The sequence below is a fragment of the Telmatherina bonti genome (genome assembly GCF_933228915.1).
Source record: "Telmatherina bonti genome assembly, chromosome: 10".
Classification (NCBI taxonomy): domain Eukaryota; kingdom Metazoa; phylum Chordata; class Actinopteri; order Atheriniformes; family Telmatherinidae; genus Telmatherina; species Telmatherina bonti.
The window spans coordinates 34,208,389-34,221,254 of NC_136628.1; the positions used below are offsets into that span (position 1 = coordinate 34,208,389).

Here is a 12,866-nt window from a genome sequence, read left to right on the forward strand (position 1 = left end):
AATACAGAAAGTGGACTACATAAAAGTAATATCCTGCATTTGGTGTTGTGTTGCATTGTGAGAAAATACAAAGTGATGGCGTTAAGGGTCCTCTGCCTCGTCTGGTGTTCATACTGCGTCCATTGTTGCAGTGGATTTCTGCAGGATACTTGCATAAGACAAAATAGAAAACCAAAAATAGGAATAGTTTCGTCCTCAGGTTCATGAATCGGTTCTCATTTACCACAAAGAACTGACTCTCAGAGCCGACTCGTTCATGAACGCATCACTGTCCGGCTCCTCTTTAAAACTGACTGAGGAACAGAAAAAGGTTTTTCTTTACTGGAATACACAAAAGCCATTACCATGCAGCAATCACAATATCAGAAGGGGGTGCCCAAAGTGGGTCCTCTCAGGCTGCTGTCCTGCAGGTTTTCAGTGCATCCCTGCTCCAACACAACAGGCTTCCATTAAATGGATCTGACAGCCAATAAGGTTCTGCACAGTGACTAGTTTTAGTCAGGTGTGTTGGAACAGGGATACATGGAAAACCAGCAGGATTGTGGCCCTCAAAGACCAGAGCTGGACACCCCTGCCTTAGAAAATAACCTGTTGTGACAGTTACAAATTATGATGCTAACCGCTTATGTTTCAGCTAGTCATCTTCATCTTGAGAAAACAAACTAGTAGTTTTGTAATAACCAGTGACAGTTGCAGGTTTTCTAAAAAAAAAAAAAAAAAAAAAAAAAAATCCATCAATTTTCTTATCCGGTTGTTCCAAGTAAGAATGATGGAAGAAGCTGGAGTCCAGTCCATCACAACGCCTCATGAGAAAACTAAAGGCAGATTTCTTTTGATAATGATAAGAATTAACTCATGATGTGAAAACAAGCATCATGTGCTTTGGTCAACATTAGTAAAAATAACTGTGAAAAAACAAAAAGAAATGCCGGCTCTTAACTTTAGTAAAATAAACTATTTGGATAAAATAATCAGTTCGATTCCAATCCTGCTTGTTTACTTTAAAACATCTTAAAGTTCCATTCAATATGCGTGTGTTAAATTACAGTGAAGGAGGTCAACCTCTGACCATTGATTTGTGCCTATCCTCTTACAGCGTTCACTTAATCACAAAGCACAGCACACACAAACTTTCTCATGCACACAAATCCGATCAGCCCAGGCAGCGAAATGAAATCCTGTCTTACTCCAAATCAGTCCAATGCTTGTCTAATGAGCAGCGTGGCAAAGATACATGATGAAGAAAATCAATCATGTATAACGCTACAGCAAGCCAGAGAATTGTCAGATTTGTCAGCTAATTTCATGCTAATTGAGTCCCCAAACTGGAGGTTATTTTTAACCTCTCATCACATGGATTTGCGAGTCCTGTGCGCACGTGTCTTTAACGGGACTGAAAGCCAACTTGTTTTTTTTTTTATTTCTTTCTCAGTTCCTGCCAGGATCACCAACATATCGAAGGACGTGACGGTGAATGAGGGCAGCAGCGTCAGTCTCATGTGCCTGGCAGTCGGTCGACCCGAGGCTAACGTCATATGGAAGCATCATTCACCAAGAGGTAGACCAAGAACTTACTTACTTTTGTTTCATCTCTTGTTTCAGCTTTATTTATTCTTTTTACAGTAAAACAGTCTGTTAGCATTCCTCTACTAGCTGCCAATGATTTAGCTTGCTAGACCACTTTGACCTCTGAAGCCTCTTTTATTTATGTACATAAATGGGGATGTTCACATATATATATATATATATATATATATATATATATATATATATATATATATATATATGTATATATATATATATATATATATATGTATATATATATATATATATATATATATGTATATATATATATATATATATGTATATATATGTATATATATATATATATATATATATATATATGTATATATATATATATATATATATATGTATATATATATATATATATATATATATGTATATATATATATATATATATATATGTATATATATGTATATATATATATATATATATATATATATATATATATATATATGTATATATATATATATATATATATATATATATATATATATATATATGTATATATATGTATATATATATATATATATATATATATATATATATATGTATATATATATATATATGTATATATATATATATATATGTATATATATGTATATATATGTATATATATATATATATATGTATATATATATGTATATATATATATATATGTATATATATATATATATATATATATATATATGTATATATATATACTCCACCACAACATTCACCTCTAACATTTGCTTTATGTGCATATTTTTGCTCATCTCCAGCGAGGTTTAAAACTGAAACAGTTGATTTTTTCTTTTTATGTTTGCAGTCACAGCAGAGTTCGTTCTAACTAAAGCCAGGTTCTAATCTGTTGACCAACAACCTGTTTTCTTTCAACTGTGCTGATTGGAGAGGTTGAGGCGGCGTGACCTGTTGCCTGACAGAAACCTACGCCAGTCAAAGCTTGGCTTGGCTGCCGGCCCGGCTGGTTTGGTGTTTTCTTGGCACCTCGCAGACGAATAAGAGCCAAGAAGCTGTGTTAGCCCACGTATGTGTGTGTGTGTGTGTGTGTGTGTGTGTGTGTGTGTGTGTGTGTGTGTGTGTGTGTGTGTGTGTGTGTGTGTGTGTGGTCGTGCGCGTGTGGTTGTGCACGTTCTGTGTTTTAATTGTGTCGGTGTCGCGCGTCCCACTGAGCTTTCAGCAGCATGACTCATGTGCATCTTCTCTACAGGATCAGATGTTCAGCCTCCAACATGACAGGAACGCTTCCAGCCCAGCTGTTTCTGTCTCCCTCCCCATCAGCCACAAAGCCTGGTGGTCTTCCACCATGTTTGCATCCTTCTGTTCACATCTATCCCTCCATCCATCTATCTCATTTGTTATTTATTCATTACTTTGTTTGTTTCTTCAGTTTAACCTGAATCTTGATGGGTTTACAGGTCATTAGCTACATGTAGAATTTACTCTATTACCTTTTATTGTTTGTTTGTTATGTTGACATACTCACATACTTAGCTCCTCAGTACTTCAAAGCAAACACAATGACACACACACACACACACACACACACACACACAGTGAAAAAGCAAAGAATGACTGTGTTTTAGTGCAGTTTCAGTAGCAGTACTCAGCAACACCCTGCAGCTGATGCCCTGCAGCATGTATAGTGGCAAATGAAGCAATGGAATTACAGCTGAAAGTAATATTCTGGCATCCAGACAGTGATGTGCTCCTTCACGTGTCTCAGTTCGTGTGTGTGTGTGTGTGTGTGTGTGTGTGTGTGTGTGTGTGTGTGTGTGTGTGTGTATGTGCATGCTCACGACTGTGTGTGCATACGTTAAAGTCCACAGGAAAGGTAATGGATTATCTTACTTGACATTTGTCTGAGTTGCACTAATGAAAAGACAGACGACGTGCCGAAATGTTTGGGCAGCCAGAGAAATCCTCACTGGCAGCCAGAATCTTAAATGTTTTTTTTTTTTCCTGCAGAGTGGCATTTTCCAGACTAGCTCCTCTCCGTTTGCTTTTCATGTTTGTCACCAGCGATAATGGACTGCTCCCTCTGAGGACAGTATTTGCGCCTGTTAGTTCAACAGTAAAGTGAGCGGCCGTCTCCCTGAGGTAAACTGAATTCTGTGTGCGTCTCAGATCTGCGATGTAGATGTTTCTCCATTTGATGGTTATTTTTCCACGGTGTACCAATTAAAACATTTTCACGCTCAGTTTTTGTCAGGAACTGGAACCACTGTCCCGCAGCAGCTGTTTGATGCAGGAAGATGCTTAAACCTTTAGTTTAAAAATGACGTGACATCAGGAAACAGCTGGAGGAAGTAAAAACTCTTGAAGTTGTCCTGCTTAATTTGAGTCTGAAGGTTTGTTAAGAGCATTTAATGTGAGTAGTTATTTTTCATGTTGCCACTTCTGTTTCCACTGCATGACTGGCTTTTGAGAGCCTCTCGAGCCATGACAATGCACGCTAATAAATCCTCCAGTAGAGACTGTGACACAAGAAAGAATTGTGTGGAGAGAAGAGGACTGTAAATGAGAAGCCGTCTTTTACTTAATATATGTACTCTGTCAAGTTAAGCCTCACCTTTGTTTTATGCACTGCAATACTTGGTCCCAATTTCAGCACGCAAAGGGGACTTCATAAATTATTCAGCAATGTCCAGTCTGCCTGACTGCGGGCCACTAGAAGGATTAAAAGATATATGGTTTGGGGAAAACAGTTTATTCAGGGGACAATGTGATATGGATCCCTCCAGCCCATTAAGGCTCATTAAAGCAGATGTGTTGTGAATATATCCTCAATCAGATGCCAGGCTGCGCCTTCGCTTTACAAATTAGCTCAGGCTAAAAGATGGTTGTGACAGAAGTTGTCCTTAAGAACTGCTGAGGGTGTTCTTCCCATTACACTCTTCCTCTCCCTTATTCAGCCTTTTTTTTTTTTTAAATTGAGAGGTGAGGAACATTAAAGTATTATTGCAGCAACAGCACAGTGCAGATAGCAAAAGAGACTAAGGCCTTGTTTTGGTGACAACGTTCCCAAGTAGAAGTCATCTTTTTACTTTTTGCATTTTTGCACTTACACAACAGCGGAGTAAAAAGTCCATGCAGACTGGAAAGGATGCTGTGTGTGTGTGTGCCTGGCATGTAGTGTGTGAAGTTCTGGTCTACAGTCTGCAACAACACACTCAACGTGTGCACCACATCCTTGATATTGTATTTTCTTACACAGTAACACTTAGACATCAAAGTTATTATGCATGCCATATTAAAAATCTGAATTTGGTATTATCTCAGTGAGAGAAGCTGCTGTGTTACACTGGAAAAGACTTTATCCTCTTTATTTCTCAGCTTTCTGGTTGTTGTCCAGCTTTACATTCAGAATTTTATCATCTGGTGTCCAGGAACATATTCTGCTGTTTTAAAAATCTAAATTTGGTAAAAGCAGTTAACAAAATCCACCAAAAACCAGTTTGTCTTCCTTATTTATGCAGTAACAAAAGGAAGATTTCTGACTGTTAGCAAACCTTACTTTTAGAGATGGCCACAGGATGACCTGAACACAGACGTTTGCCATCTTTGGATGGATGTTTAGGAACCACTGATGTAGCGCATGCAAGCTATGTGTCTTCTGTGATGGCATAAATGTTGCACGAATGCAGGTTTTTCTTTAAGAAACCACAATAAAAATAGAAGATTCAGCTGCAACAGTATGACAGAATAGACGTCACCGTTGCTTCTAGTTTGTGTTCACACACAGGATTTGTCTGGGAAAGCCTGAAACATTGGACCAACTCACAAGTGGTGTCTGGTAGAACCTAAAGCTGATTATTCCAACCAAAGCGGTAGTGTAAATCACCTGCAAACAGCACTGAAATGTGGTCTACGTTGACCAAGCAAGAACATTTTCTTGGCGCTGTCTTTACCACATCCTTGGCATCACGTGCCAAATCACTCAAATCTTTACACACATTGGCCTTCCTACCGTGTACTAGTTGTTCAGATGGCAGAGGGTGGCTAATTTGGTCTCAACATTGAGTTTGTCCCAAAGCACTAGGACTTCTATCTGTGTGTTGTTTCTAGCCGCCTTGTGAATCCTACAGGGTGGGAAGGGAATCATGGAGACGATTCCACACAATTCATTGCTTTATTTTACTTTGCAAGTTTTATTTATCAGTTTTTATGAATGGCTTTGAGGTCAAATGCCATTAAATTATTTTATTGCGAACTGACACCAGCAGTGGGCAAGTCCGATGTGGGTCAGGTGTGTTGGAGCATAGAAAGATCCTGCACTATCCAAATAATACTGAAACTCTTGTCTGTATGGCCAACAAGCCTCTGATAAGAGGCTGAGTGGCTACCCTGAAATATACAACAAGGATGTAAATCTTTAAAAGATTTACAGATTTCATTACTGGGAGTTGAGAAGATATAGCAGCTGATGGTAACATATGGTGGAGTGTACCCCAGAAACATCTTAAGCTGGCAGAAGAAAAGATCCAAACTCCAGCAATGGAAATGAGAACTGGACGCCGCACACTTGTAGACTTCTAGATTCTAACTTGGGGGTCGGGGGCAACAGTGGACAGATCGGTTTGGTGGGGTTAATGTTGTCTTTTGTGTGTATTATAGACACACCAAACAGATCATGTAAGAGTGAAGTAACTGCATCGGTGACAACCTTTCTTCCATATATCTGCATATTTGACAATCCTGGGATGTGAAATCACGTGTTTTATATGTTCGTGCATCATCCAGCACAAGTCATTGGACAAAAATGTCGCATTAGCTAGGCATGCAGAGATGTTCCTGGAGCTCAGATACATTTTTGTCCTCTTCCTGTTTCTTCAGAATTCCAGGTTTTGATACCTGACAAGTAAATTGTGAGGCAAAAAGCCCACATGATGTCTGAGGCTCATTCATTTAGAAAGCTGGCAGTGCCGAGCACGTTTGACAGAAGCACAGCAGCTCAGACAGCCGTTGTCAACTTGTGATTAGTTTCCTGACGAGTGCCACTCACAGTGTTATACAGGAGAAATGGAAAAAAAAAAAAGGCACGCTGTGTGCAGTGATGTTACATTCCACAGTGGACAATGCTCAGCCAGTGCCTGCTGGGGCTGCAGGCCGTTAAAACTGGGAGTAGAGCAAGCATGCCTGCAGGTGTTACTAAGAGAAAAAAACAAAAAGAGACAAATAGAAAGAAAAATGGTCTTTTAATGATTTAAATTGCATGACTTTTCACAAAACAAATCCACACGTGACAGAGAGAATTAACAGGTATACCCATAAGACAGGTATAGAAGACCCCCACAAAGCAGACCCATCTTATAAAGACTTCCAGTATTTCTCACAATCCTACAAATAGTGTTTATTATTCATTTTCATGTGGATTCACAATTCCAGTGTCTGTCTCTCAGCAAAGACATCATCACTTTGTGAATGAGCCTTAACATGTCTCTGTGGTTCACCTTCAAAATAATGAGCATGACTAACCCTAACCCTAACCCTAACCCAATGAATGAACCTTTGGAGAAATAAAGTTCACATGTCAACCATGCAATAGGACTGGTGATGTTTAAAACACATCAGGTGTGTTTTATCTGGTTCTACCTTGTTTTCAAGCAGTGTTTCCCAGGCTTGGTCATCAGTCAGCTTCGCTGTGTGTTTTAGATATTCTCCTGCTTCAGTGAACCTGACACCAATGATCCTCCTCATCAAGCTGCACTTTAACATTTTCAGCAGTAACTCCCAAGATAACATACATTTAGTTTGCAATAGCCCTGATAAAAATGACCAATTTATCTGACAAATGTAGGCTATGTATTTTTATTTTTTTTTACTGTTATCTGATGACTTCTAGTTAGAGAACAGCTGGCCTAAACTAACTGCTAATATCAGCCAGGTTGTGTTGAAGCAGGTAAACATCTAAACTGTTACAGTGGTTAAGATGCATGCATTTTTTTTCCCTCAGGGCTTACATGTACTTTCCATATCTCTGGTTACTGAGCGTCCACAAGATGTAGATTTTGTCATAAGCACACAATGCTTTTGTGTGGGAATCTGCACACCCTCCTATCGGCTCAGAAAACTCTGCTCACCGCTGGTTCACAGAGGTACAACTCTGCAGTGCTGATTCTGAACACGGAGACAGCCATGTGTGCAGATGTCTGCTGCCACTTGCACCTGTGCACCGAGTCTTTACAAGGCTTTTAGATACATATATTTTTGCATGAAATATTAATCCTCCAAGTGAACTAGAAAGCACCGCATACATCCAGGGTAGCTGCAGTGGTTGTATATGAATCCAGAAGGTAGTTTTATTGCATATGTGTGTGTGTATTAGATTTATTATTATAAACCTGTATGCCTGGCAGATGCTTATTAGGGCCAGGTTCAAGCATTGTGAGGATCCATTTAAAAACTATCGCAGTGTGGGAGACTGCAGAGAAAATATGTTCCTAAAAGCAGCTGCCTCTACACCAACTGAGATTAATCATGGTTCTGAAATGGATGAAATGGACCGCACTCATGCCAGTTTAGCACCCAGAGGCTTTTATGTTTTTATTTCTTTTCACAGTGAAATTTTAACTACCGTTTAAGGACGTATCAGGGATGTTTGCTGCTGTTTCATGCAGCAGTTTCCACTCAGTTAACAGGAGGCTTTGGAGCAACAAGGACATGGCTGTTGCTTTACAGACTTGTAGCTCTTGCACGTATTATTTATCTTTTCTGATTATTAGAAATAGCCATTACAAAGTATAGTAGTATTTTTTATATTCCCACATGTAACAGTTTCAGATTGAGACATTTAACATTGTTTAATTACAAAATAAGTCTTATGTTTGTGCAAGTTGCATTATTTAATATATTACTTTCATTTAAAGTCAGATTTAATTGTTTTGCACATCAATGCATTGTTTTATTTTCCACGTTTAATTAGGTTTAATACAGCTGTATTAGTGAAGCGCTAATGCATGACAGACAGTTGTATGCCTTAAAAATACCATCCAGTCAATTCATAATGCAGTCCAGTTCATTGTTGTTCAGTTATAATCTTTTTAAACAAGTGCGACATGGAATTAGTTCAGTTTATAATACGTGTTCATATGAAGTAATCACCAAGCAAAGGAAAGAAAGGCATTCTGGAGAAGTTTTTGTTTGATTTAATCCTCATCCTGATGCATTGGGGGACAACAGTGAGGAAAACCTCCTGCAGAACCTGAATATTCAGCATCGCATGTTTTGTTTTTACAATCTGGTTGTAAGAAGACTTTACAATATAATAAAATGAAAACTCAAATCACCAATCTCTTAGAAAACAATTATAACATGTCGATTTACAATTGACTTCATCTTACATCTGCAGATTGAATAAATTATAAACGGACTTGTAGGTGGGAAAGTGCATGGTTTAGAAAGAGGAATGAAAGAAGCCTGGAGATCACCGGAACACTTTGACAGCAGCCGTTGTTTCCAACCCCAGGCGATTTCACAAACATTCTCACCTTGAATCATGTGACTGAAACATGTTGTGCATGCAGCTCACAGGTTACAGTGACCTGAATGACCCGTGTGGAGGTAAGCGGGTCTGTGACACACATGTGACCTCAACAGCTTTCAGAGTGACGGTTTTCTGGCACCTTATAGACCGTTGATGCAATCAGTCAGAAGGGATGAACACTTTCATATAAGAGAAGAATCAAAATATAGATTTCCTTTATTAATAAACCATTTTTGAATAGTATATGTCTGATATGTGATAGGCTACTGTAGACCACTTTTGTGTAACTCTATTCTGATCTGATAAGTCCACCCCCCCCCCCAACCCCAGAAAAAACTAGAAAAAAATAAATATATCCCTTCTGATCACTAAGACAATTGACACCAGTTTGAATGTCTTACTTCATCTTAAGAGATGTGGGTGAGTCCAAGTCCAAGCTAAAATTGATGACATCATCAAAACTGCAGTGACATGTAGATTAAAGTTCAAGTTGGCCCCAAACGTTGGGCCAAACAAACAGAAATATCTCGAATTTTACATTGGATCTTTTATTTTTTCACATGGTAAGTGACATGGTTAGAACTGTGGCCTCGCAGGAAGAAGGTCGCTGGTTCAATCCTCGGCTGGGGCGGGGTTTGGACAGGCCTTTCTTTGTGGAGTTTGCATGTGTATGCATAGGTTCTCTCCGCGTTCTCCGGCTTCCTTCCACTGTCCAAAGACATGCATGTTAGGTTCATCTGAAATGCCTCCTAGGAGTGAGTGTGTACGTAAGTGGTAGTTTGTGTCTGTTTAGCCCTGCCATGGACTGCTGAGCTTTCGCCCAAAGTATGCTGGGATAGGCTCCAGCTTCCCTGCAACCCTTCATCGGACTGAGCGATTAGGATGATGAATAAATGAACAAAACTTAAAACTTGTTTTCAAGTGCTTGAAAAATACTTGTTTTCTTTCATATCATGCTTTGATCTGAATTTTAGATTGCTAATAATATTCTGTCCAGATTAGTCATAACAGTTTCGGGATTAGATAAAATCCCCTTTTACAAACTCTTCCAAGCCATAAATGATGGGCCGTTTTTACAGATATGTTTAATGTCTAAAAGGAAAACAGGCCTTGTTTGTTTTCACCTATCGAGCCATCAACATCTGCATGATGCGTGCAGCTCACATTCTGCTGGATTTAAACCCATAAAAACACCTCAGCCTGATGCATCGGAATATTTTAACGCTGTGTGGTCAAATGGTCACATGGATAACTGGGTAGATGGTCTGAAGAATATGTCAGAAGTACTTTTTATTTTGCTACTCTACCTGCATTCTACACTCATCATCATGGTAATACTCTGGAACAGATCTATGGAAGGAACTCAGGGTTTTGGTGTTGCATTCAATAAGAAATGAACTTCCCTCTGGAATTTCCTCACGCTATTCCTCCAGGTGTCATGAATATTTGACAGAACTCTCAAGTTAAAGTGTTTTTTTTGTTTTTTTTTTTAATGAGTAAAATAATGTTAAATTGATCAATATAATACTGGCTGCATTGAGGAGCGTGCCTCCTATTAGGATAAAATGTCTTTTCCAGAACTTGAGTTGAACAGAAACCCAAAATAGTTGAATATGTGGAGTATTTCCAGTGAATAATTTAGTATTCTACTAGTAAATTCAGTTGTCTACTGATTTTTAATATCCAGTCCGGTGTAAGCTGAAGCTTTGGAACAAAATAACGTAACCGTTAAATGGAGATTGTTCCCTATTAGATCTGCCGTCTTTCCCTGTTCTGTTCCTCTCTGAGTTCTGGTGGTTTTTTGGCTCTTCTTCGCAGTAACTCCTGCTGTAAATCATGTCACCACATTGTTTTGTTTTATCATGAGGTGGACACATTGCAAACATGAGTGAGGAAGCTCCTGATTGGGCTTCTACATATGATTTTCAGTTGAACCAATCAAAAGGGAGCAGGTTGTGTGTTTAGATCACCCTGAATTTGCCAGGTGTGTTGCACTCCTGACATCTTTATGAACTATTAAGTTCTGCATGGCGACCTAAAGTCCAGGAAACGAAGTCTACTTGACACGCAGCTACTCCACCAATGCGGTTCGAAGCTACAAAGCCCTTTCAACTTAGTTTCCATTTTACAACCTAGACTGTTTTTTTTTCCAAACCAAACAGTCTCTCCATCCATTCACCTCCTGGAAAGAGGAAGAACGGTATCAAACTTTGGGAAGTGATTTGGGAATGTATTGTTTTATTTGCATTGATCATCTTTACTAGTTTAACCTTGTTTGCAATGTCATAAGATCTGCCAGTGTTCATGACCAAACACACTGTAAGTACTTTGCACTTTTACAATCAATAGCTAGAAAAGCACTGAGAAAGCTCAGACTCAGAGAGCTCAAACCCCCACCATTCAGCTTGTTTCCACCCTGTGTTCTAGTCTTACATTCCTTTTACATGGATACACTACGAGATTCATAGATACATTAATAACTAATCAACAGTGTCTTTGCTATATTGTGGTGTTTGTTCCATGCGTAATTTGTTATCCTGCAGTAATGAACATACCAAAGATCTTTATTTTTCCTGTTCTGGATGGTAGCATCCAGAATGTGGCCAGGATCCAGATGTATCTTTCATATCTTGTAAAACCTGTTAGGAACTTTTCCTGTATATATATATATAAATGACCCCATCTCGCAATAATAAAAAAATTCCACAAGACATTTAATGGACTCTGAGTAACACCAAAACCCATTCTCAGAATAAATAAAATCTTGTGCTGTATTACGGTCAAAGCCACACCTTCTACTGAAGGCACAATGCTGCTCTGTCTTCTCCTCTCATATTATTGCAACAATGTGTGTTCACACGTGTGCAGTCCGTTCCCTCATATAAGGCACTTTAAGTAAAAAGCTGATCGCTACGCTGCCTTTTTGCGTTACAACGCTATGCCAATGGTCTACGTATATTCACAGAGAATTAGTCAGTTGAAACTTTGAGTTGGTTGACATCCTGAGGAATGACCCTCCTAGAGAGGCTTGAACAATTTTCCCATCTGTCTTTTGAGGAAAAATGTAAACATCTGCTGCTGATTATGAAGACTTTGTTAAACTGCTATTAAATCATTTAGCTTGTGGTGTGTTACAATACTGATTGTGTTCGATAAAGCTACTTACCTGCCTGCACATTTAATTATTTATTTATTAAATATTTTATTATTTATTTTATTATTATTTGTGTGTCTGTGGCAATTTGCGACTGCCTACCTAGCCTTAGTGCTAATGGCATGTGCCTGGTAATAAGGTACCTGTACTATAGCCTTATGCTGTCTGTTGTTCATTATACTGGTCTGCAGTCTCGCAGTAAGCTTAGGTCTTCTGCTACCGCCTCTGGCCTATTCCTGTCATTTTACTTCTTTCTAAATATTGCTTGTTTTGTTTCGTAGTAAACTGAAGGTGAATGCTTCAATAACTGAATTGTAAACAAACTAAATCGTGTTGAACGTTGAACCATGCGAACGGTTAGCATGCTGAATGTGTAGAAATAAGCTTTAACAGAAGTCCCAATCCTTTTTCAGTCTCTCTAAACCAGAGTCGGATTTTCCCATAAAAATTAAATAAAAAAAAATGTCTGGCCCAGATACACTGGATAGTAAGATTATTTTGAAATTATGCTGCATATCGATCTCTCCGTGGCACCTTCAATCGGTGCATCACAATATAAATTAATAGAAATAGAAGGCATGAAAAAGCAAGAACTTTTGCTTCTGTTATCCAAACTGGGTCAACATATCTGGCACCTCATT

At 38.6% G+C, this 12,866-nt stretch overlaps 1 protein-coding gene across 1 annotated transcript in view; it reads left to right on the top strand.

Moving 5' to 3' along the window:
• opcml (opioid binding protein/cell adhesion molecule-like) overlaps positions 1-12,866 on the top strand; it is a gene marked incomplete at both ends in the record, with an annotated part of 219,797 nt that overhangs the window by 152,533 nt on the left and 54,398 nt on the right. The window contains one exon of the mRNA XM_079248215.1: positions 1,433-1,558. Within this exon, the coding sequence (XP_079104341.1) occupies positions 1,433-1,558 (126 nt within the window). The remainder of the gene's footprint in view (positions 1-1,432; positions 1,559-12,866) is intronic.